Genomic DNA, 25,477 nt, shown 5'->3' on the forward strand with positions numbered 1-25,477 from the left:
AAAACCATTACATTTTAAGAGAAAACAATTATCATTTTATTTTTATTAAATTGTACACAAAGATTATAGAGTTTTGTGGAGTGTTATTTTCTATTTATATATAATTATTTTGATGAGATAAGACATAGGAGATTAATTTTTCATTTGTATTGCCTTCTTATTAATTACTTTTCTAAAGAGCTGTGGTGTTAAAAAAAAACCCAGTTACTTCAAAGAAAATATCCTTTACATGATAAGGAATATGACATATCCGACACTATACTAACTGATTAAATCTTTTTTTTAAAGTTTCTGTTTCCTTTTTTAACTGCTGGTGGCGTATTGGTATGGAGGTCATTTTTCATATTATATTAATGTGTCTGTAAGCCTTGAGGAATCATTATATACCTTCAGAAATAACACCAAGGATCTCCCAATCCTCTGATGTTCAGCTTATTCATATAAACAGAATTAAAATATGGATATACAGTTTGTTTGGTGGATTAAATATAAAATGAAAATTTTGTAAGTCTTCTTACACATACACACACACACATATCATACACACCCACATACACCTACCCACATATCATACACACCCACATACCATACACACACCATGAATCCAGGCGTGTGCACACACACACATATACCTACCCACATATTATACACACCCACATATCATACACACCCACATACACCTACCCACATACCATACACACACCATGAATCCAGGCATGGGCGCACACACACACACATACACCTACCCACATATCATATACACCCACATACCATATACACACTATGAATCCAGGCATGGGTGCACACACACACACACACCTACCCACATATCATATACACACACATATACCTACCCATATTTCATACACACCTACATACCATACATACACATACACCCACACCCACATATCATATACACACATGCACTATACACATCCACACATACACCTACCCACATATCATATACACCCACATGCCATACACACACCATGAATCCAGGCGCATGCACACAAACCCACATACCATACACACACCATGAATCCAGGCACACGCGTGCACACACACACACACACACACATACACCTACCCACATATCATATACACCCACATACCATACACACACCATGAATCCAGGCACGGGCACACACACACACACACATACACCTACCCACATACACCTACCCACATATCATATATACCTATATACACCTACCCACATATCATATACACCCACATACCATACACACACCATGAATCCAGGCACGCGTGCGCAAACACACACACACATACACCTACCCATATATCATATACACCCACATACCATACACACACACCACATACCATATACACCATGAATGCACACACACACACACACACACACACACCATGCATGCATGCACTCACACACACACACCATGCATGCATGCACTCACACACACACACACATGCGCACACACACATAAATACACCATGCATGCATGCATGCACTCACACACACACACCCATATACATACAGCATGCATGCATGTACTTACACACACACACACACACACATGCACACACATACACACACTCATTCTCACTCTCACACACACACTCACACATACACTTTCACACAAATTCGCACACACATACTCACACACTAAATCACACACTCACACACTGACTCACTCACACACATACCATGCATGTACCCACACACAAACACACACATACACCACATACCATACACACACCATGAATCCAGGCACGGGCACACACACACACATACACCTACCCACATATCATATACACCCACATACCATACACACACCATGAATCCAGGCACGGGCGCACACGCACACACACACATACACCTACCCACATATCATATACATCCACATACCATACACACACTATGAATCCAGGCACGGGCGCACACACACACACACACACACACACACACACACACACACACACATACACCTACCCACATATCATATACACCCACATACCATACACACACCATGAATCCAGGCACGGGCGCACACGCACACACACACATACACCTACCCACATATCATATACATCCACATACCATACACACACCATGAATCCAGGTACGGGTGCGCACACACACACACACACCTACTCACATATCATATACATCCACATACCATACACACACCATGAATCCAGGCACGGGCGCGCGCACACACACACATACACCTACCCACATATCATATACACCCACATACCATATACACACTATGAATCCAGGCATGGGTGCACACACACACCTACCCACATATCATATACACACACATATACCTACCCATATTTCATACACACCTACATACCATACATACACATACACCCACACCCACATATCATATACACACATGCACTATACACATCCACACATACACCTACCCACATATCATATACACCCACATGCCATACACACACCATGAATCCAGGCGCATGCACACAAACCCACATACCATACACACACCATGAATCCAGGCACACGCGTGCACACACACACATACACCTACCCACATACACCTACCCACATATCATATACACCTATATACACCTACCCACATATCATATACACCCACATACCATACACACACCATGAATCCAGGCACGCGTGCGCAAACACACACACACATACACCTACCCATATATCATATACACCCACATACCATACACACACACCACATACCATATACACCATGAATGCACACACACACACACACACACACACACACACCATGCATGCATGCACTCACACACACACACCATGCATGCATGCACTCACACACACACACACATGCGCACACACACATAAATACACCATGCATGCATGCATGCACTCACACACACACACCCATATACATACAGCATGCATGCATGTACTTACACACACACACACACACACATGCACACACATACACACACTCATTCTCACTCTCACACACACACACACACTCACACATACACTTTCACACAAATTCGCACACACATACTCACACACTAAATCACACACTCACACACTGACTCACTCACACACATACCATGCATGTACCCACACACAAACACACACATACACCACATACCATACACACACCATGAATCCAGGCACGGGCACACACACACACATACACCTACCCACATATCATATACACCCACATACCATACACACACCATGAATCCAGGCACGGGCGCACACGCACACACACACATACACCTACCCACATATCATATACATCCACATACCATACACACACTATGAATCCAGGCACGGGCGCACACACACACACACACACACACACACACACACACACATACACCTACCCACATATCATATACACCCACATACCATACACACACCATGAATCCAGGCACGGGCGCACACGCACACACACACATACACCTACCCACATATCATATACATCCACATACCATACACACACCATGAATCCAGGTACGGGTGCGCACACACACACACACACCTACTCACATATCATATACATCCACATACCATACACACACCATGAATCCAGGCACGGGCGCGCGCACACACACACATACACCTACCCACATATCATATACACCCACATACCATACACACACTATGAATCCAGGCACGGCGCACACACACACATACACCTACCCACATATCATACACACACACATATACCTACCCACATATCACACACACACACAAACCATACACACACTATGAATCCAGGCACATGCACACACACACATACACCTACCCATATATCATATACACCCACATACCATACACACACACCACATACCATATACACCATGAATGCACACACACACACACACACACACACACACACACCATGCATGCATGCACTCACACACACACACACACATGTGCACACACACATAAATACACCATGCATGCATTCATGCACTCACACACACACACCCATATACATACAGCATGCATGCATGTACTTACACACACACACACACATGCACACACACACACACTCATTCTCACTCTCACTCTCACACACACACACACACACACATACACTTTCACACACAAATTCGCACACATACTCACATACTAAATCACACACTCACACACTGACTCACTCACACACATACCATGCATGTACCCACACACAAACACACACATACACCACAGAAAATTGTTAACAGAATGTTTGTTTTTTTTAATTTTCAGAAATTGAACGATGACCGTACCAATGTGGAAGAATCGACCAGTTCCATCTCTGTGGTTTCTATCATGTTTGCTGTGAATGGTAATATCAATATCTAAAGCCCGTTTAACAAATTATCACAGGTGGTGTTGGGCTGGAGAGCTAACTTCACTCACAAGTAGGTTATTGATAATGGACATGCAAGATTTAAATACATAGAATTTTTTTTAATAAAATAAAAATAATAAAAATTATTTTAATTCACTTACTGGTAATAAGTTGTGAATGTTAGAAAAAGAATGATTGTCATATGCATGTACGAACACACGCATGCATGAACACACACACACGCACACACACACACATACACACATACACACACACACTCACACACAAACTCATTCACATACATACACATACACGCAATATGATAATTTATGGAAATCTGTTACGGTATGTAAAGAATTGTTATTTTATCTCACCGATTGTTTTCATGCATTCATTGTTTTTTAATACAAAAACATGTATGTAGTGTTCCGTGTAGTGAGTGTGTTGCAATAAGCCCAATTAATTTGCAAACAGATACCATATTTAGAACTAATGTCACAGTAAAACCTTTTTGTTTTTCTTTTAATGTTAGTCTAAAATTCCATCATTTGAAAGAATCATTTACATTCAATAGTGGGTCGATCAAAAATGAGTTTGGACAATATTTATGAGTCCTTTCAACAACAAAAGACTCCCTTGTTTATTGATAGACAGATCACAACGTACACTGCAGCTTTTGGTAAGCAGGTTTCGTACCACTGACTGACATGGGAAATCATTAGGAGAAATTCCTCTCACATCTGATAAAATCTCCACAAATTGATTTACATCCCTTGCAGACTCTTAGGCTTCAAAGTCTTAAGGATTCAAGCTAATCATGTGCCGTGAGACAGTTTATGGCACAAATTCATGTTTAACATGAAATTTTAATATGAATAGATACAGTGTTCCAATACTAAATTAAACCTTGGCATCAAAATAGTAACTGAAGTTGAATGAAACCTGCATGAATAAGCTCAAGTGACCAAGTAACACTGGTTTCGAAAGGGGCATTGGTGTCTTCAACTCTGAAGCTGGGGATCAAAGTATGTAATCCTCTCCAGTTGAAAAGCAATCAAAATATCAATTTGAATTTTTGTTCTCTCCAACAAGTTCAGAAACATGTGGCTCATAATTCTTCATATTTATGTTTTAATAGGACCAGAGTTGATGATAAACATTCTTTAAAGATATATAGGGCAGGGGGGGAGTTATATATATACAGGGCTCGAACTTAACGGCGGCACCGACGGCAATTGCCGTCATTGAGATACAAATTGCCGTAGGTAGAGAGTATCACCGATGGCACTTTTGTGCCGTCGATAAATCTCCTGAACAATGGCGAAATGTATACAACTGGTGTACATTATCTGCCAGTATTTAACATTTGCACATTTAAAAGATGTCTACAAATAAGATAGCCTTTCAGTCAGGTTTATTTTTTGCAATGTCACTTTATAAAAAAATGCCATAGGCAGGCTCAAAATGTCCGTCGGTGGACTGTTTCACCCGTGGCAATTCTTTTAAAAATTGCTGTGGGAGACAAATTCTTAAGTTCGAGCTCTGTGTATATATATATAACTGCCCCCCACCCACCCCCACCCTGCTGTTGCTTACATCTTCTGACATCTATGAGTCATAATTGTTGATGTATGTTACTGAGAAACATGAAATACAAAAGACATTAATGGGTTTTATAACCTCCATCAAAGATGTTATTTAATCAATAGCTACATGGTAAAATAACACCAAAAATTATTGCTTTGTGTGTAAGAAAGAAACCTTCAGTTGATGACTGTATTCTATTCTTTTATAGTTTAACATGATATATAACAGTCACAAATAGCATAATGAAGTAAGTTGAAACATAACAAGTCATAAACATTGTGACATGTATAATTACAAATAATGTCATTCAAAATATACATATATCATTTTCAATTGTCCTTATCATGATTTATCTTCTATAAAGATATCATCTTCATTTTACAGAAGGATAATAGGCGTGGATGTTTTCTATTTATTTCATATTAATACAATCCACTTCTTTGTATCACAGCAAAAAGTATGTAATTATCAATATTTGGATATCTTTTACATATTTTGGAGATGTAGTTTTTTTGTATTGTAAACATCTTGTTGTTTTATAATTGTCTTGTTTTTGGTTTCCCATGGGGTTTTTTTGTGGGGATTGCTTTGAGTGAATAGGGGGAATTGGTTTAGCAGTTAATTTTATAAGTTTTCCTTTGGTATTGCAGATTTTGTATGTTTATTACAGGGATCTTGTTTGGTGGTATAAGATTTTTTTTATCATAGAAGTTTTTTTTAATTGACATCATCATTTTTAATTATAGACATCTTATTGCTTTTATAATGCATGTAAAGATCTTGGTGTTGTTGTTTTTTTTAAATGTAGAGGATCTTTTTATAATCTAGATATCTTTTTCTTTTTTTAATATATATTTCTTTTTATTGTAAAGAATGTTTGGATTTTAGAGATCTTGCTTTTTTGTTGTAAAAATCTTGTTTCTTGTTGATGTAGATGTTGATCAGCTTAATACTCACATTGAGAACAGATATGAAAGACAACGGTTGTGGCAGGACAAGATGGCGCAAGATGAAGAAAAACTTAAAGAAGAATCGGCCATCCATGGTGATGTAGTCAGCGTTGGTGTTCTGGATGTGTACAGAAACCTGCCACAGAAACTGCTGCAGTGTCACCAATGGTAGGAAAACTTGACCTGGGTCCCGTTCCATGAAGCGATCTTAGCCCTAAGATTACCGTAAGCGCATAGCTACTCTATGCAATCTTAGTGCTAAAATCACCTTACATGCAGAAGGTAGTTATGCACTTAAGGTGATCTTAGGGTTTAAGATCACTTCATGGACAGGGCCTAGATCACTTAAGTAGCTAAGTATTACATATCCATATTATGTATTGGGGGACGTGCCAGTAACTCTCCGTGTAGCGGGACATACAAAAGTGTGCACATCATTTTTTCCGTTCATACTTGCATGAAGCAAAAAATAATTGCGGTCAAATCTTATAATTAAATTTATATGCATACTTTAACAATACATAACTGAATTTATTTTGTTTAGCTTTAAATATGCCTGTAGTATTGTTTGTGTAAACTTATGTCGCGTAAGAATGCGAATGTTCATTCACTATTATTTGAATCAGGTGATTTTTTGTAAATGGCGTCATTTCCTCTAGCAGTTGTGCATTTTTACGGATCATTTATATTGGAAGGAATTGTCCTATTCATGTTTAGTTTATATTTTATGAAAGTGAATGAAGGGAACATGTCTAACATTTATGCTGTCGGTGGAACCGTTTAATTTTCTCCAACAGCTGTTTAACATCGCTTACTAGTAAGTTACAGGCGTGAAGTTTCCTACATGATTTCTTTGGCCAATGACAGTCTCATGTCATGATTAGCAAAGAGGTTTAGCATTTTCCATTAATGTATCGTATACATTTTTTGTAGCTTTCACGTGTGTTTTCTTCAAAATATCTAAATACAATTGCCAGAATAATCTGGCTTGTTGCACTAAAGTAGTTTGAGTCGGGGGGTGGGGGGGGGGGGGGTAGTAGGCATGGCTTAATTTTTGGGGGTTCATCGAGAAATGAACGGGGGAAAAAAAAGCACCTCTGGACCAATCCGATTGGTGTAAAGTGTGTATAGATGCAAAGAAAATTTAATTATATCTTGATGAACCAAAAACATTGAACCACACCTACCATCCCGTTTTGTATAACTCTCTATGCACATTGTTTTTTCGATTCATACTTGCATGAACCAAAAAATAATTGTGGTCAATTCTTAATTGTTTATTATATTTCTTACTAATATACTATCATGAAAATGTTTGCATGTTGTGCAAACACTTTGATTATATGGATGTGTTAAAAAGCATGCTAGTATATATTTATAGCAAACAGTTGTGACTGGTATTCTTTTAATGTACATTTAACATTTAACTGAGAACTCACAGAACCAGTCTGTTAATAGAGTAAATAGACTGGGGCTTTGAATACTCAATTAAAGTTTAAAGTCTTTATAAATTTATTTGCAGTAACTCTACCCCCCCCCCCCCCCCCCCACCAAGTTCAAAATGCTCACACTAAATATGCTGTTATAAAATAAAACAAATAAATGATGTATTAAAATGTTGCAAGAGATTAATATTTAAATTTGATTCAAACTTTAAAAAGCAAAAAGACCAACATGATTATTGTGTTTGATGCTAACTCTTTTGAAAATTTGTATGGAAAATGTGCACTGGTCATCTGAACTTTACAATATGATCCAAACTTTAAAAAGCAAGAAAACACATATAATTATTGTGTTTGATGCTGACTGTCAGCTCGATAAGAAAAACAGTAACTCTAGAAGAAATCCATAGGAAAAATGTGCATTGGTCATCTGAACTTTACTCTGGAGCAGTTGTTGACATGAGTAGTGATTAGTTTTGATATTGGACAGAATTAAAGGTTTTTTGGTAGTCAGTCTTATTTAAATTGTTTCCTTTAAATCTCAGACTTGACATTTTAAGTCGATATAATTACATGAATTTTCTTGTCAGTATGAACAAATTGACACTGGCCAGTAGTCCACACATCCTCTAGTGCCCTGTGTTATTGTTATTGCTGTGCTTAATTCATTATTTCCAAGACACTCGGAAATTTGTTGCTGGGAAATAGCTATTGAACTTGCTTTGAGAATAATGCTGTGACAGTAAATCTTTATACAGAAAAGCAAAATGTCCATTATGAAATGCAATAAAAGTTACAAGCGTCCTGCTTTACTGTGCTATATAGTCTTTATGGTGGCAACCACCAGCATAAACTCGCAATAGTATGTCACCATATGTCAATGAGTTCCTTTATTTCGGTTTGACCTGATTTTATATCCATTCTCAGCTTGTACAGAAACTCTTCAAATGTTGTTTTTTTACAAGTGGTTTTTGTATGTTTGATGAGACTTTTTGTTGACCCAGATGTGGTGCTCATTCACCCAGTGTTATAATGTCTAAGTGCTTTGAGGATTAATTCTTCTTATAAACTGATATCTTGTCCACACAGCGAATGGTAGAGTGCTAGTTTCAGGTGTAATGGGCCACAAGATCTGCCCTTGATGGACTGTTTTAACGAGATCCCATGTTTATAAAACTTTAGAGTCTAGACTCAAATCTCTAATGACATCACATGCATGCAATTTGTATGGCGTTACCATGGTGTTAGAGTCTCAGACTCTATTAGGGTCTGGAGTCTAGCTTCTAAAAAATTTATAAGCCAGGCTACGAATTTTTGAAGCTATTTTAGCACTATGAAATTGTAAAACCATTGTAGACTATGATTTCACTACAGCATAAGCCATAGTGATGTCACAGCTTACTATGTTTCTACAATTTTTCAGTGCTAAGATAGCTTCGAAAATATGGGCCCAATCCCTTGCTGCTTATCAGTAGGAGTATAGCCTATGTGGTAATGGTAGGTTTCCTCTTTTTCTTGACCAAGGATATTGAAATTATCAACCATTAGACAATAAATTAAAATATGCTTATGTGTTTTTAAACAAATATTCCTTTCCTTCCCTTGCCCCACACTGCTTCAGACATTGTGTCTTTAGACCCCTCACTGCATCACATATTTTAGGTACATATGGTTACATATGAAGAGTTCATTTCCAAAATGCAATATATAGACATAACCACATACCAGTTGTTGTGCCATGTTATTTATTGCACAAGATTATAGTGCCCTAGAATATTATACCAAGAGATGGCATAGTGGTCTTGTGGTATAAATGTTGTACACTATAAATGAGTGCAATAAATAACATGACAAAACAACTGGTATGTGGTTTTTTTATTTATTACATACCACCTTTCTATATTATGATTAACAAAAGTTTAATTAAATAACACAACTTATTTCGTCTGTATGGAATTGATGAAACACTGAGCGTATAAGGAAATAACGTCATTCAGGTGAACATGTACTATGCATGCGAGATTTCGTATGACATGTGTGTTCAATCAAATATTGTTTTATTGCGTGGTAAGAATTGTCTTTATTACTATAGTAGGATTAAATGGGTGTGTAATAATTTAAATTATTTTGAGATAAACGTAGTGTATTTAACAAGTGAAGCACAGTTTTAACATCCTAATAAATGGACATAGATTGTGTTTTGATGTTAACTTTATTGTCATATTGTTGAGTATTAACTACAGTATACCTTATACACATTATACACATTATGGTATGGCATTGTCCATCCATCCATCCATCCATCCATCCATCCATCCATCCATTGGTCACTCCATACGTCACTCCACAAACATTTTGTTTTTGGAGCATATCTTTGTTATCAATTCATATAGGATAATCAAACCTTGCATGCAACAAGTTCCTTTATTTCTGTCTGACCTGATTTTATATCCATTCTGAGCTTGGAAAGAAACACATTTTGTTTCTGGAGCATATCTTTCTTATCAATTCATTAAGGATAATCAAACCTTGCATGCAAGTTCTACTTGGAATGGCGCTGTGTCACGTATCAAACCTAGGTCACCACGACCTACTTTTGATGGGCATATCATGTACCTCACTAGTACCCTTGTTTTTCAAATGTATCTTGGATTAGTCATGGAATGTACATTACAAATTTACAGTTACTGTAAACCGTATTAATATTGCGACATGTTTTTTTCGTGAATGTATACTTTAGCGCATGTTCGCGACGTGTAAATTTCGCGAACGACCGTTGACAGCTCAAAAAAAAAAAGTGGATAAAGACAGCTCACTGTAATTGTTATAAAGTTACTGTCTGTAAATCAATATTCTGTTATCTTACATCAAGCAATTGTGCCTGGTACAGAGACTATAGAGGGGATTAGGCCCTACCCACCTCACCTGTATTAGAATCACAACTCACAGCTTCATTTGTTAACTGTTAACACCCTTTGGTAGATAAAACAATAAATGATTAGTCGCCATCGATTGAAGTTACATAAAACAATTAACGATTAGTCGCCATCAAGGAGACCTCGTGTATAGGCTGTGCCTGTTGAGTTAATCTTTTTGTGAATTTATTCTCAATAAAATATTTCTAACAAAACAAATTACTTTAAGTACACTTCAAACTGGAAAATAGTGCGTGCGTATTAATTTCGCGACATAAGGTTGGACACGAACGACGCGAAATTTATACGCGCATTTTTTTCACGGTTTACAGTACTTCCTGCAACAAACACATGTAATTAATTTATGAAATGGAGCTAACACACTAAGTCATGGTACTTTTCATAAGCTAACTGCTTACACACCAAGCCAAATTGTGGTAGCTATGTGAGACAGTTAGTTTTGCAGAATGTTCATGTTTATATTGGCTGTTTAAAGAAATGAGGATTGTTAATGACTCCTCCAGTACAACGTTAATGATCTCCCATCAGGTTTCAAATGTGACAACTGCAACACCTATGCTAGAGAAAAGAAGACATAGAGTCAATATTATGTTACACAGTCATGTAAGGGAGTATCTCTGTTTATTACACACATGGTGAACATCATGGTATATCATCATATGTACTGGCTGCTAGGAGTGTATCAAAAGGTGAATGTTAAGTAATTAACATGTTATTAATATGTTGTAGATCACCCGCTCACAGATGTTTCTAAATGTTGGTATGATTAATTCTCGACGAATGATGCATGTTTACCTTCCGGTGACTGATGTCGTAAGTTGTTACGCATCGATTACTTCCGCTGCGCAATGCGTAACATGCCCCGTCTAAATGTATGGCATGTCTTCTGCCAATCGAAGGGCGCATCACATATTCTGTACTTTGAATGGACCAATCATAGGGCTTATAAGCAAGACCCTTTGTTTAACCCCAAAAAGGCAGGCATTCCTTTTCCGGCAGCAATAAAGTGTCACGTAATTTACAAGCACTAAAGTTTTATCCCCCACCCACCTCACCCTAATTCTGTTATTTAATATTAGTTATTTAGTTTAGCGATTATGTAGTTATAGTTTTGACATGGAGGACCATAGTTCTAAATTCCTATGTCATCTTTGATGACGACATTAGGCACTAGCATGTATAAATAAAATTATGGTCTATTACCCAAACCAAAATATGAATGTGTTGTTGTTTATTCTAGTATATGTCATATATAATTTATCACAAACAGTTGTTAATAGGTGTTTTTGGTCGGTTAACAGTAAACCAAGAATATTTCAGTGAGCAACTTTTACATTTTTAAGCCCCCTGCCGGTCCAACCAGAGGGGACTATAGGTTACATCTCCATCCTTTTGTCTGTCTGTTTGTCTGTCTGTCCATCTGTCCATCCTTCTGTCTGTCTGTCGGTCTGTCCATCCATCTGTTCCACTAATATATATTGGATATTGTGCTGATATTTTAAGTATAACTTTACCATGTACTGTTATAGATCAAGTTTGACATTCTTGGCGATTTACCCATTTTTGACAGAGTTATGGCTCTTTAAACTTAGGAGATATGAAAATTTGTTTTCCTGGACTTTTCTTTTTGCAATGCATCAAGATATTAAGCTGAAATTTTGTGTATAGCAATATCATGTTCTGCTATAGATAAAGTTTAATTTTCATGGTGATTTGTACATGTACATATAAACCCGATTTTCTTTGTAAGGTACTAGGAAAGTTCATTTTTCTCATTAAATAATATGTAACAAAAGCATATAGACTATATTCAATATGTAGTATATTTATTCAGCTAATGGCTACGTAACAGAGATTATTTTGTGTTATAGGAACATCTTTAGATAATGTACGTCTTAAAAATAGGTGGTTGCTTAACAGAGGTGGTCTTTTACACAGGTTTGACTATATCTTCCAACATACTGCCAACCTTTCATGATAATGGTCACGTGGTATACCAACGTCTGTGACGTTGAAATGGGAAGATCCCCTCTAAAAATAGATTAGACCTTGTCTGCTCAACGTTTTTTTCTCAGACGTGCGTGCGTTTTTAAAAAATACGAAAAATGCATTTTGTGGTATTACAAACACCAGGATTACGAAAAACACTTTAGGTGAATGGAAATGTATATTCTAAATAATAAAATGTAAGTAAAATGCAATTTTATTTGTGAGAAAATGGGTTTAATAGTGAAAAACAACGGCATAATGGTTAACAACTAGGGCGTGCCCCTTTAAAATGATTTAAAAAAATTAATATGTCAGAAATACATAAGATAAATTATAGATTTACTATCAAACATTATCAAAAGAGATCTGTAACTCTTCTTTTTGATTTAGAAAGAACTTTGAACTACAGATTAATATTTTATTAGAAGGTTGTTTATTTTCTTTGTTCTGTGTTTCAGTTGTTTTTTGGTTCAGTGACACTATACAAGATAATGTGATATGATCAAGCATTTAGCTGCATTATACATAATAATCTTATGATAAACAAAGCCAGTTTTTTTAAATCTTTCTAATGATGCAAAAGAAGTGTGAATGCCGATTTACAATGTGATCTCAATATCAATTAAAATTAATTATTAATATACAGCTTAAATAATCGTAATCTTGCTTTGTTGATGAGACATCTCGTGTGTGAATATATAACAGTTTATTCTCACTTAGGTTCAGTCCCAATGGTTACAATACACATTAAGCCTTATAATTAAATCATGAAATCACAATTTTTTATTTCAGAATATATGAGGAGTAAATAGATGTAAAGAAAATTCATGTCTTGTTGGGCTTGTATAGACTTGAAAAAGTCTTCAGTTTAAAGGGAACCCAGTGCACAATATTTCATGTGGTTATGTTCGCTTGTCTGGTTATGCAAAATTAAATTCACATCAACTGCCAATTGATTATATTGTGAATCATAACTCAAAGAAACTGTTCTGTAAAAAGTTTTAATATATTTTTATTTCAGTATTAGCTGGAAATATTGTCTTCAGAGTGTAAATGATTAGTACAATTCATGTAACCGAATAGTCAGTTACCATTTAAAATGATATGAATTGAGTTACCTATGAGTGTCAAACATTGACCTCTGGAAACCATAAACTTTTGAAAAAACATAGAATCTTTAAAAGACTTTAAAAAGCTACATGGAGCAGGACGTAGCCCAGTGGTACGGTGCTCACCTGCAGGACGTAGCCCAGTGGTACGGTGCTCACCTGCAGGACGTAGCCCAGTGGTACGGTGCTCACCTGCAGGACGTAGCCCAGTGGTACGGTGCTCACCTGCAGGACCTAGCCCAGTGGTACGGTGCTCACCTGCAGGACGTAGCCCAGTGGTACGGTGCTCACCTGCAGGACGTAGCCCAGTGGTACGGTGCTCACCTGCAGGACGTAGCCCAGTGGTACGGTGCTCACCTGCAGGACCTAGCCCAGTGGTACGGTGCTCACCTGCAGGACGTAGCCCAGTGGTACGGTGCTCACCTGCAGGACGTAGCCCAGTGGTACAGTGCTCATCTGATGCGTGGTCTGTCTAGGGTCGATCCTTGTCAGTGGGCCCATTGGGCTATTTCTCATTCTAGCCAGTTCACCACAACTGGTATATGAATGAATGAATGAATGAATGAATGAATGAATGAATGAATGAATGAATGAATGTTTGTTTAACGACACCCCAGCACAAAAATACATATCGGCTATTGGGTGTCACAAATGGTTAAAGGCCATGGTATGTGCTATCCTGTCTGTGGAATGGTGCATAAAAAAGATCCTTTGCTACTAATGTAAAAATATAGAGGGTTTCCTCTCTATGACTATATGTCGTCACCAAATGTTTGACATCCAATAGCCGATGATCAAAGTGCTCTAGTGATATCATTAAACAAAACAAACTACCTTTAAAAACTATACATATATTTAGCTTTATAGATGGATGAAATTTGTCCTTGAATTTGATATAATATTTATATACCTAAAAAGCCTTAAAAGACTTGAATATATACATGTAACTTCAAGATCATATGGACTATGTCTTGTCAGTGAGAGAATGTGTACTTCCAGTTGCCATAAACGTTGATAAGATCATATGGACTATGTCTTGTCAGTGAGAGAATGTGTACTACCAGTTGCCATAAACGTTGATAAGATCATATGGACTATGTCTTGTCAGTGAGAGAATGTGTACTACCAGTTGCCATAAACGTTGATAAGATCATATGGACTATGTCTTGTCAGTGACAGAATGTGTACTACCAGTTGCCATAAACGTTGATAAGCATACAGGTATTTACTTCTCTTTTAAAAGTCATACTATACACTGTGAAGTTGTTAACTTCAAGAGAAAAAAAGAAAGAAATGTTTTATTTAATGACGCACTCAACACATTTTATTTACGGTTATATGGTGTCAGTCATATGGTTAAGGACCACACAGATTTTGAGAGGAAACCCGCTGTCACCACTACATGGGCTACTCTTTCCGATTAACAGCAAGGGATCTTTTATTTGCGCTTCCCACAGGCAGGATAGCACAAACCATGGCCTTTGTTGAACTGGTAGGTGTAAGTGGTTTACACCTACCCATTGAGCCTCAAGGTTTGGAGTCGGTATCTAGATTAAAAATCCCATGCCTCGACTGGGATCCGAACCCAATACCTACCAGCCTGTAGACCAATGGCTTAACCACGACGCCACCGAGGCTGGTAACTTCAAGAGAGTAAATGTATATATAGATAACCATGTCTGTGATGATAAACATAATATAGCACAATGATTATATTTTAATCTGGAAAAACACAAATAAACTTGGCTGAAGAAAAATAATGCATAACATAATATAACATACATACTTATATTTTGGACATATTCAGCACTTATTTTTTATTCTGACCTCTGAGTAAAACAAAAAAGGGAGGGAAGTAGCCCACTGGTAAAGCACTCGCCTGATGCGCAGTCGGTCTTGGATTTATCCCCATCAGTGGCCCATTGGGCTTTTCTCGTTCCAGCCAGGGTACCACGACTGGTATGTGCTATCCTGTCTGTGGGATGGCGCATATAAAAGATCCCTTGCTACTAATGGAAAAATATAGCGAGTTTCATATGTAAAACTACGTCAGAATTACCAAAAGTTTGAACTCCAATAGCCGATGATTAATAAATCAATGTGCTCTAGTGGTGTCGTCAAACAAAACAAACTTTTTAATCAAGTGAAAAAAAGAAAGAAATTGATACGTTCATGCTAAAAGAAATTGATATGTTCAGTGTGTTTCTTCTGGCTATTGTTTAGTCAAACTTTTAAAGCATTTTACTCACCAACCAACACCTAAATATATGTTTGTTGCTAATGAGACCTATATTTTCTTCCCTAATATAATCAAGTAATTTGTACAATATAATCAAGCAGTTTTTCGTTGATATATTTGTATTTCCCTCCAGTCAAATGTTTTCTAGCATAACCTTGGATTGGAATTATATGTGCTTTATTTGTTTGGCATTCTTGAACAAAAATAGCCATATCTTTTCGTAATATTGACTGGGTTTTATCTAAGTATTAGAGTATCTCAGCACCTCTAATACTGCTGGAGAAGCCTACTTGTTTAATGCTGATACAGCAATTACTGTCCCAGGGATCAGTCATCAATTGGATGTACTCTACTAAGTATTTACTAAATCTTTTAATGTTTTCATTGAACAATATCCTCAGCTGTTGGGTTTGTTGTGTGGTCAATGACAGGTTTTAAGTAATATATACAATTGATGATAATTTAGTGGTTATTCGCAGAGCAGCAAAACATCTTCATTTACTTCAGTGGTTTTCCTTTTGGTTTTCCAGAACAGAATCTCTGGTTATGCCAACACTAATGCCCAGGATGGCCATTTTACAGGAATATTAATCTGAATACAGTGAAACCTGTCTGAACCGGATCATGCCAGGGACTGAATATTTATCTGATTCAGACAGGATCCAATGTTTAGAAGGTCATGTTTTAGAATTTAAAACAATAGGGATTATGGAACTGGTTTTGACAGGATTCCTAATCATTCAAGGTCTGATTTAGTCAGATTTCACTGTAGTTTTCACATATCTCCATCTTAAAGGTGTCATATCGTAGTTACAAGTCTCATATTTCATTATTTTTACATTTATTGGTAATAAATAACTACAAATTAATCAACCCCATGCTTAATATTTGCATAAATAACTCATGAATATCGAAAGTGCAATGTAAACAAAATTGCATTCAGTACAAGTAGTCTTGTCTTATCCACAAATCCACAAATATGAGCTGACTGGATAGAACTTTCAGATATTTGTTGGCAACAACTGTCTAACATAATGTTACGGGGTGTTGTACTCAACTGGAAATGCTTTTATCCATCAGTCAACCATATTTTATTTTTGCATTTACCGTAGTTTAACACTCAATAGCTAATGTATTTTTTTGTGCTGGGGTGTCATTAAACATTCATTCATTCCATCAGTCAACCACTAAAGATTTTCCAATCATTTTTTTTTTGCTAAATTAAATTACATTATTTAGTTGTAATTTGTTTATTAGCATACAGTTGAAGATATATAGTCTTATTCAACTTACCGTACTAGCACAACAACAATGCTATACCACCCTGAGTTATAACCTCCACTGCAGAATTATCTCCCCTTGCCGGATGTATAACCTACACCCATGCATGGGTAGACCGTATATCCTCGTTTTTTTATTCTGCAGTCCTCCATTGCAGTCGTGTTCGAGTTCTGTAATAAATTTTTTGTCAAATTGTTAAATTGTTTACTAATTTGTAATTTTGTTTTACTCTGTCATATGAGGTCTTTTGGGTAATTGACACAGAGGGTTAATGTCTGACACGGCTTCCTCGGGCTCCAACCAGTTGGTTGTGTGTGCCGAGGGAGGTTGTCTTAAACGACTGCCCCAGTTTGATCAGCATTTGTTATGTGGGCCATGTCGTTCTTGTTGTTTTGAACGCCAGTGTCATATCTGTGTAAATTGGTCCCCCTCCACGTGGGGGAAGGCTAAGAAGAGGATGATTAGACGTGAATGCCAACAGTCTGCTTCTGCGTCGGGATCACTACCAGGCGGGATTGAGAGCGACGGGTGTGGTTAAAACCTACTTTCGAAGTCGCTCAGTAAGGGAAACCTTACTTTTTGGGACCAATTGTAACTTGGTCATGGACCAAGAAGCGGCGAAATTCGTCCCTGCTGCTCCGTCCCGAACTGCTCGTAAGCGCCAGGCGGCATCTACTTTTAAGCCTCCACCTGTTAAGAAATCGACTTTTCTTGACAGTTATCAGATCCCTGTGGTGTCTGATTCGGGTGTGCAGTCTGGTAATGCCCGTGGTTCATCAAAACAGGGACGTTTTTGGGGGAAGCCGGCACGTTTTCGTGGTTCCGCTCAGGGCAAGGCGCCCAGGGGTGGGAAGCAGCCGGGATGAGGGTGCGTGGACAATCGACATCTGCTTACGGAGGTTCCGTTAGCAGATCTTCCTGTGGGGGGCAGATTGCGCCATTTGTTCAAAGTTGGTACGAACTGCCAGATCTGTACTCATCGGTTTTGTCGGTTGTCCGCAACGGATACAGAATTCCGTTTTCTTCACCCCCTCCACTGACGTCCTCCCCCCGGTTACCTGCAGTACCGCCTGTCGACAAACGAGTACTGGTGCAGAAGATGGTTGTCGAGTTTCTCAACAAGAAAGCCATCCAGGAGGTGGATTTGGGCACTCTGGGATTTTATTCCCATCTGTTCTTCGCCCAGAAGACGAATGGCGAGTGGCGACCAATTCTAAACCTGAAGCCGCTGAATTCTTACGTCGTTATTCCATCTATGAAGATGGAGACAGTTCAGTCTGTTCGCGCTTTGCTTCAGGTGGGGGAATGGGCGGCGTCCATCGATTTGAAGGATGCTTACCTGTATGTTCCGATCCATCAGGATTTTTGGAAGTACTTGCGGTTCCTTCTTCGACGGCAGAGCTTACGAGTTTCAAGTTCTGCCATTCAAATTGGCCACAAGCCCTCACGTCTTTACTCAGGTAGTAAAGGCAGTGGTGGGGCGTGTACATCTGTTGGGTATACGGATGCACAATTACCTGGATGATTGGTTAATTCCGGCGGCGTCACAGACGGCATGTCTCGTGGGCGTGGAGTTCGTGATCGACATGATTCTCCGATTGGGATTTATTCCCAATTGGGTCAAGTCGGAATTAGTGCCAACGCAGGTTTTCACTTATCTCGGGGTGGTTTTCAACCTTGTGGAGGTGTCCGTTCTTCCGACGGATTCGCGACTTCACAATTGGCGCAACATCTTCTGGTGGAGCAAAGTGCGTCGGTGCACACGCTCCATATGTTGATAGGCCATCTCAAATCGCTGGCGGCGCTGAATGTGCGGTTCAAACGGTTCAAGAGACCGCTTCAATGGCATTTGTCCCGAGTGTGGGATGGTCTCAGCTGGGATTTGGTGATACCATTGGGGCCTTGGTTCATTCTTCCGATCCAAGAGTGTTTAGTGGACAGGTGTATATCCCAGGCCGTTCCTTTACACCCACTTTCTCCAGAGTTGGTCCTGTTTACCGATGCTTCCCTCGAGGGGTTCGGTGGACACCTTTTGGATCAACATCTGTCAGGGGTGTGGACTCCTTCAGAGAGGAGTCGTCACATCATCCTGTTGGAGATGGAAGCAGTGTGTCGCGCTTGTCTCCATTTCAGGACTGTTATTCGACACTGTCGAATTTTGTTGAGGTCGAACAACACGTCGGTTGTTGCGTACCTCAATCGGTGGGGAGGCACCAAATCCCTGTCATTGAGTCTCGCGGCTTTGTAGATTCTGGAATGGTGCGATGATTGGGGAGTGGTGTTATCGGCCAAACACATTCCTTCGTCCGTGAACGTCTTGGTGGACGCTTTGAGTCGTCGTTCCCTGGTTCAGACAGAGTGGATGTTGCACCGGACGGTGGCTTATCGAGTTCTTCAGTTGTGGGGGAGTCCTCAACTCGATATGTTTGCCACTTGTCTGAACAGTCAGTTGCCAGTGTTTGTATCGCCGGTACCAGACCCACTGGCACTGGAGTACGATGCACGGGACTGGATTTTTACGCCTTTCCCCGTTTGCCGTTAATACCCGATCTGCTCAGTCAGAGACTGCGTCGGACAGAGTGGCATCCGAAGCCGGAGGTTTTCCGACTTCATGCATGGCGGTTGTCGGGGTTTCCCTCCGAAACCGAGGCTTTTCTAAATGGGTTGCTGAGCTCGTCTCCTCTTCGAAGTGCCAGTCTACGGAGAGGGTCTACCAGTGTCACTGGCGCGCTTGGGTTCATTGGGTGACTGAGAGGGACGTGGATCCCTTGTCGCCTACTGTTAATGACTTAGCTGAGTACTTTCTGGCTCTTGTCCAAGAAAGACAGTTGAAGGTTCAAACAGTGAGAAGTCACCGGTCGTCCATTTTCACTACTCTGAGGCAGTGTGGACGTCAAGATTTCTCAACGAATCTCGTGTTGCATGACTTGCTTAAGTCGTTGCAAAACACGGTTGAGAAGCCTTCCATTTTGCCTAAGTGGAATGTTTTTCTGGTTCTGCATGCACTCAAAGGCAAACCCTACGAGCCTTTGAAATTTGCCGGTCTTTGTCATCTGACGTGGAAAACTTTCTTTCTGGTCTCACTAGCGGCTTGCCGTCGTATTAGTGAGATTCATGCTTTTTTGCATGATTTGGTGGATTACAATATGAACGGGTCAGTTACATTACGTACTGATCCTGTTTTCGTGGCTAAGAACCAGGTGCCAGGGGAAGAATTTCCTCCGGTCATCATTTCAGGGCTTTGAAATTCTATTTGGAGCGTACTAGAAATCTCCGGCGAAACACTAAGAGACTGTTTATCTCTTTCAAATGCCAACCAGGAGACATTACGAAGAATGCTTTGTCGAGATGGATTGCTGACATATGAGAAGGCAGGTGATCATGTTCTGCGGAATTTCTCCGTTCGACCTCATGAGATTCGGGCGATTCTGCTTCTCTTAATTTCCATGATTCTTTGGACATTTTCAAGGTCATGAGTGCGGGATTTTGGAAAGGTTGACACACGTTTGACCGGTTTTATTTCCGTGATATGGCTGTTGGTCCGGACGGAACTCGGCGGATTCAGTCAGTCATTGCAGGGCAGCAACTCATTTCGGTGCGCAGGCCACGAGTAGGGGTGACCCTTATTTCGTCCGGTCGCTAGCGGCAGTCTTTCTGGGAGATAGTTCTCCACCTCCTGTTTGGAGAGTGGGAGGTGGATGGTTGACTATCTGGGGCAGTCGAATGTCTTTTACCATTACTTGGTGTGCGGGTTTCCTCACCTTGTTAACTTGGTTTACTTTTAATTGGGGTTGTAGTTCTTCAGTTTAAAAGTCACTTTGACATTTTATACCTCGTATGATGTGGGTTGCTTTTTCACTGTATTATTACTTGAGACGAACACTACTGGTTGAATGGGTAAGTCCTCCTTGTTTTCTTACCTCCTCCCTTTAATGTTAAATTTGCGTGCTTTAACGGTGTTATATCACGTCTATTATACCATTGTTGTTGTGCTAGTACGGTAAGTTGAATAAGACTATTAGAATTTTTTTTTCTAATTTTCATTATTATTCATACTTACCTAGTACTAGCACAACAACCGTTACCTCCCACCCGCCCTGAGGGAGTTCTTTTTTGATTCAGTCATTCCGGACTTTGAATCGATGACGAGGATATACGGTCAACCCATGCGCGGGTGTAGGTTATACATCCGGCAAGGGAAGATAATTCTGCAGTGGAGGTTATAACTCAGGGTCATATAGCATTGTTGTTGTGCTAGTACTAGGTAAGTATGAATAATAATGAAAATTAGAAACAAATTTTCTAAATGTCTCCGTTTCAAAGTAGCACCGTTAATGCTTACTGTTAGATGTAGGATACATTTCTACAAACAAGATAGCATATGTTTATATACTAAAACGCAAAAGAAACGCAGGTCCTGAAAATGCGAAAGAATTGCACTTTGTAAAGCAGTATCTTTGGTGGAATTGAACCTCAACTGTGTTAAAGGACATGGCACACACCCACACCGCAGTCCCACCTGCGTGTCAATTTCATTACCTGTGTGACGTCACGAATTCTCAAAACACGTTGTTTGCACGTGCTGGATCATCCGTATCATGAATCCAGTGCAAACACACTCATTGAAATGCTTATAAAGCCTACACACCTGGATTTAATCGCATAAATTCAATTTGAGTAGTGACAGACAACAGAATCACATTTTAAAAATGCCGCGACTGACGCAACTCCAGCGAGGGATGGCCATCGGGATGTTGCAAGCCGGACAGACCCGTACTGCTGTAGCCAGACAATTGGGATGTCATGTTTCGACAATCGCACGCCTTTCTCAACGTCACCAAATCACTGGATCTGTGAACGATCGACCACGCACCGGCCGCCCGAGGGTGACAACCGCAGCCCTAGACCGGTACATCCGGGTGACCCACCTTAGGAATCGGATGCTGCCAGCAGCTAACACACCGCTCACCAGGTGCGTGGTCCACGTGGTCCAGTGTCCGCCGATACCGTCCGACGCCGTCTGAGGGCAGCAGGACTCTGTAACCGCCGTCCTTATGTGGGACCAATATTGACCCCTCGGCACCGCCAACAACGTCAACAGTGGGCGCAACAACATCAAAGATGGCGACGTGGCCAGTGGCAACAAGTTCTGTTTACTGATGAGAGCTGTTACAATGTTTCCAACGCTGATGGCCGAATCCGAGTATGGCGACGTCGACATGAACGTTACTCCGACTGCTGCGTTCTGCAGGCCGACCGATGGGGCGGGGGTAGTGTGATGGTGTGGGGTGGGTTCTCATTCAACCACAGAACACAACTTCATGTGTTCAGACAACGCGTTAATGCCGCCGTGTACCAAAATGACGTCATCAACAATCACGTCGTTCCCTTCTTTGCCGCTCACCCACGTGTGCGCTTGCTGCAGCAAGACAATGCCAGGCCGCACACTGCCAGGGCAACACAGGCATTGCTTGCTCAGCACAACATCCCAACGTTGCCGTGGCCAGCCTTATCACCGGACATGGCGCCTATCGAACACGTCTGGGATGAAATCGGACGTCGCCTTCAGGCTCGCGGACAACCTCAGAATATGCAGGCGCTGGAGGCAGCATTGGTCCATGAATGGAACTCACTCCCTCAGGCATTCTTTCAACGGCTTGTCAACTCAATGAGGAGACGTTGCACTGCCTGTTTGAATGCCCAGGGTGGTCACACGCGATACTGACTTTGACAATGCTACAGGTCGTCTCTTTCACATTTTTAACATGGACCCCCACCCTACTTTATGACATGAAACAATAGCCAAAAAGGAATTCAATCAAAAATTTCCAACACCAATGTGTGCCGAATTGGTGTAGCTCCAAAATAAATGTTGAAATCTTCATTTCGTTTTGTTTTTTTAATATTTTATATCCAATTTAATGAGAACCTGCGTTTCTTTTGCGTTTTAGTATACATGTATATTCATTTCTTTTATATACTAGTGATGGAACACAGGATAGATTTGTTAAAAGATATTTTTTTAATTCTTGTTTTGCATCTTATTTGAAGGTCTTTGACACTTCGATCAACATCACAGATGCTTTACCTATAACTATTTACTTCTCAAATTTTTATTCTCTTTGTTTGCTGGGCATACAATTTTGTTTTAATTCAGTTATTTTTTAACTTTACCTACAACCATTTTAATGTATCATCTTCGATATCTTTTAAGACGGGGCCCAATCCTTTTGTTGTTGATACAATAAAATATGTTTTCAATCTATTAATTGTACATCTTTATACAAACCAGCTTTTAAAAATAAAGAACTATCAAACTAGATTTTAATTGTTAATTTGGGGGGAATCACAAACATAAATGATATTGAGATGAATGGTGAAGCTATGTTTTCATTTTGATATAGTGCTGGAATTTTCTATTCTTGTTGTCTACAAAACTGTTCCGTACATAGTGGTCATCCTTCAGGTGAGGTGTGGGCAGGATTTAGCTCAGTCGGTTGAGTTCTCGCCTGAGGTGCTTGTGTCACAGGATCGAACCACCTTGGTGGATCCATTCAACTGATTGGGTTTTTTCTTGTTTCAACCAGTGCACCACAACTGGTCAAAGGCCGTGGTATGTGCTTTCCTGTCTGTGGGGAAAGTACATATAAAAGATTCCTTTCTACTAATTGAAAAATGTAGCGAGTTTCCTCTGATGACTATGTGTCAGAATTCCCAAATGTTTGATATCCATTAGCCGATGATTAATAAATTAATGTGCTCTAGTGGTGCCATTAAACAAAACAAATTCAGATGTTGTATAATTGTGGCTGTTGACCTATAACTGGACTGATGAAGAGCCAATACTAAGATGAAACATTCCCTCATTAGTAGTACCTACCATTTTTGTAATCAACATTCATTCATTTCAACTTATTTCCGTGCTTATATCCAATTAAGGTTCAAGCACGCTGTCCTGGACACACCTCAGCTATCTGGGCTGTCTGTCCAGGACAGAGGGTTAGTTGTTAGTTGGTTAGTGGTTAGTGGTTAATGAGAAAGGGTGTAGTGGCCTTACACTAATCCATTGAACCCTTAAGAACTCGATCTGGGTTGGAGGCAGTACCGGGCTGTGAACGTTGTACCTACCAGCCAATGGCTTAACCACTGTGCCACTGAGGCCGGTTATTTATAAGCACTAAACTCTTATTAGCAGCTGAATATTAGTTCGGTAAGTGTTAAAAATAGAAATTACTTTTTGTGCTCTTTATTCATGAAATTTTATGAAATCTTAAAAAGATGTCAAGTTGTTTATGATGAAAGTTAAACAATGGTAGCTACTAGCCACACTTACAATTTACAAGCATTTAAGTTCGTTGAAGGGTAATTTTATCCAAATCTCTGTATTATATTCAGACATCTATTCCTGGGTAATACTGACAGAGTAGTTTGTTCACATCCATTCATTGTTAATACTGATGGAGTAGTTTGTTTTTTAGTAATCTATCTACATCCTTGGTTTTACATCCATCACTGCATTGACCTTCAACTGTTAAATGAAGAATGTCATTGTGACTCTTATTGCATACAATTCAATTTCACACCTTGAGCATTGATTGTATTAAGTGTTCTTTTTTCAAACAGTCTTTCAGTGAATTCCAAAG

The 25,477-nt window shown here is 39.5% G+C and overlaps 1 protein-coding gene across 1 annotated transcript in view; it reads left to right on the forward strand.

Moving 5' to 3' along the window:
- The window catches only part of LOC121371645 (UDP-GalNAc:beta-1,3-N-acetylgalactosaminyltransferase 2-like), a 432,378-nt gene that overhangs the window by 385,665 nt on the left and 21,236 nt on the right, over positions 1 to 25,477 (forward strand). Inside the window, exons 8-9 of the mRNA XM_041497686.1 lie at positions 4,217 to 4,295; positions 6,823 to 7,006. Coding sequence (XP_041353620.1) covers positions 4,217 to 4,295; positions 6,823 to 7,006 — 263 coding nt within the window. The remainder of the gene's footprint in view (positions 1 to 4,216; positions 4,296 to 6,822; positions 7,007 to 25,477) is intronic.

This window comes from Gigantopelta aegis, chromosome 4 (assembly GCF_016097555.1).
Source record: "Gigantopelta aegis isolate Gae_Host chromosome 4, Gae_host_genome, whole genome shotgun sequence".
In the NCBI taxonomy this organism is placed as follows: Eukaryota; Metazoa; Mollusca; class Gastropoda; order Neomphalida; family Peltospiridae; genus Gigantopelta; species Gigantopelta aegis.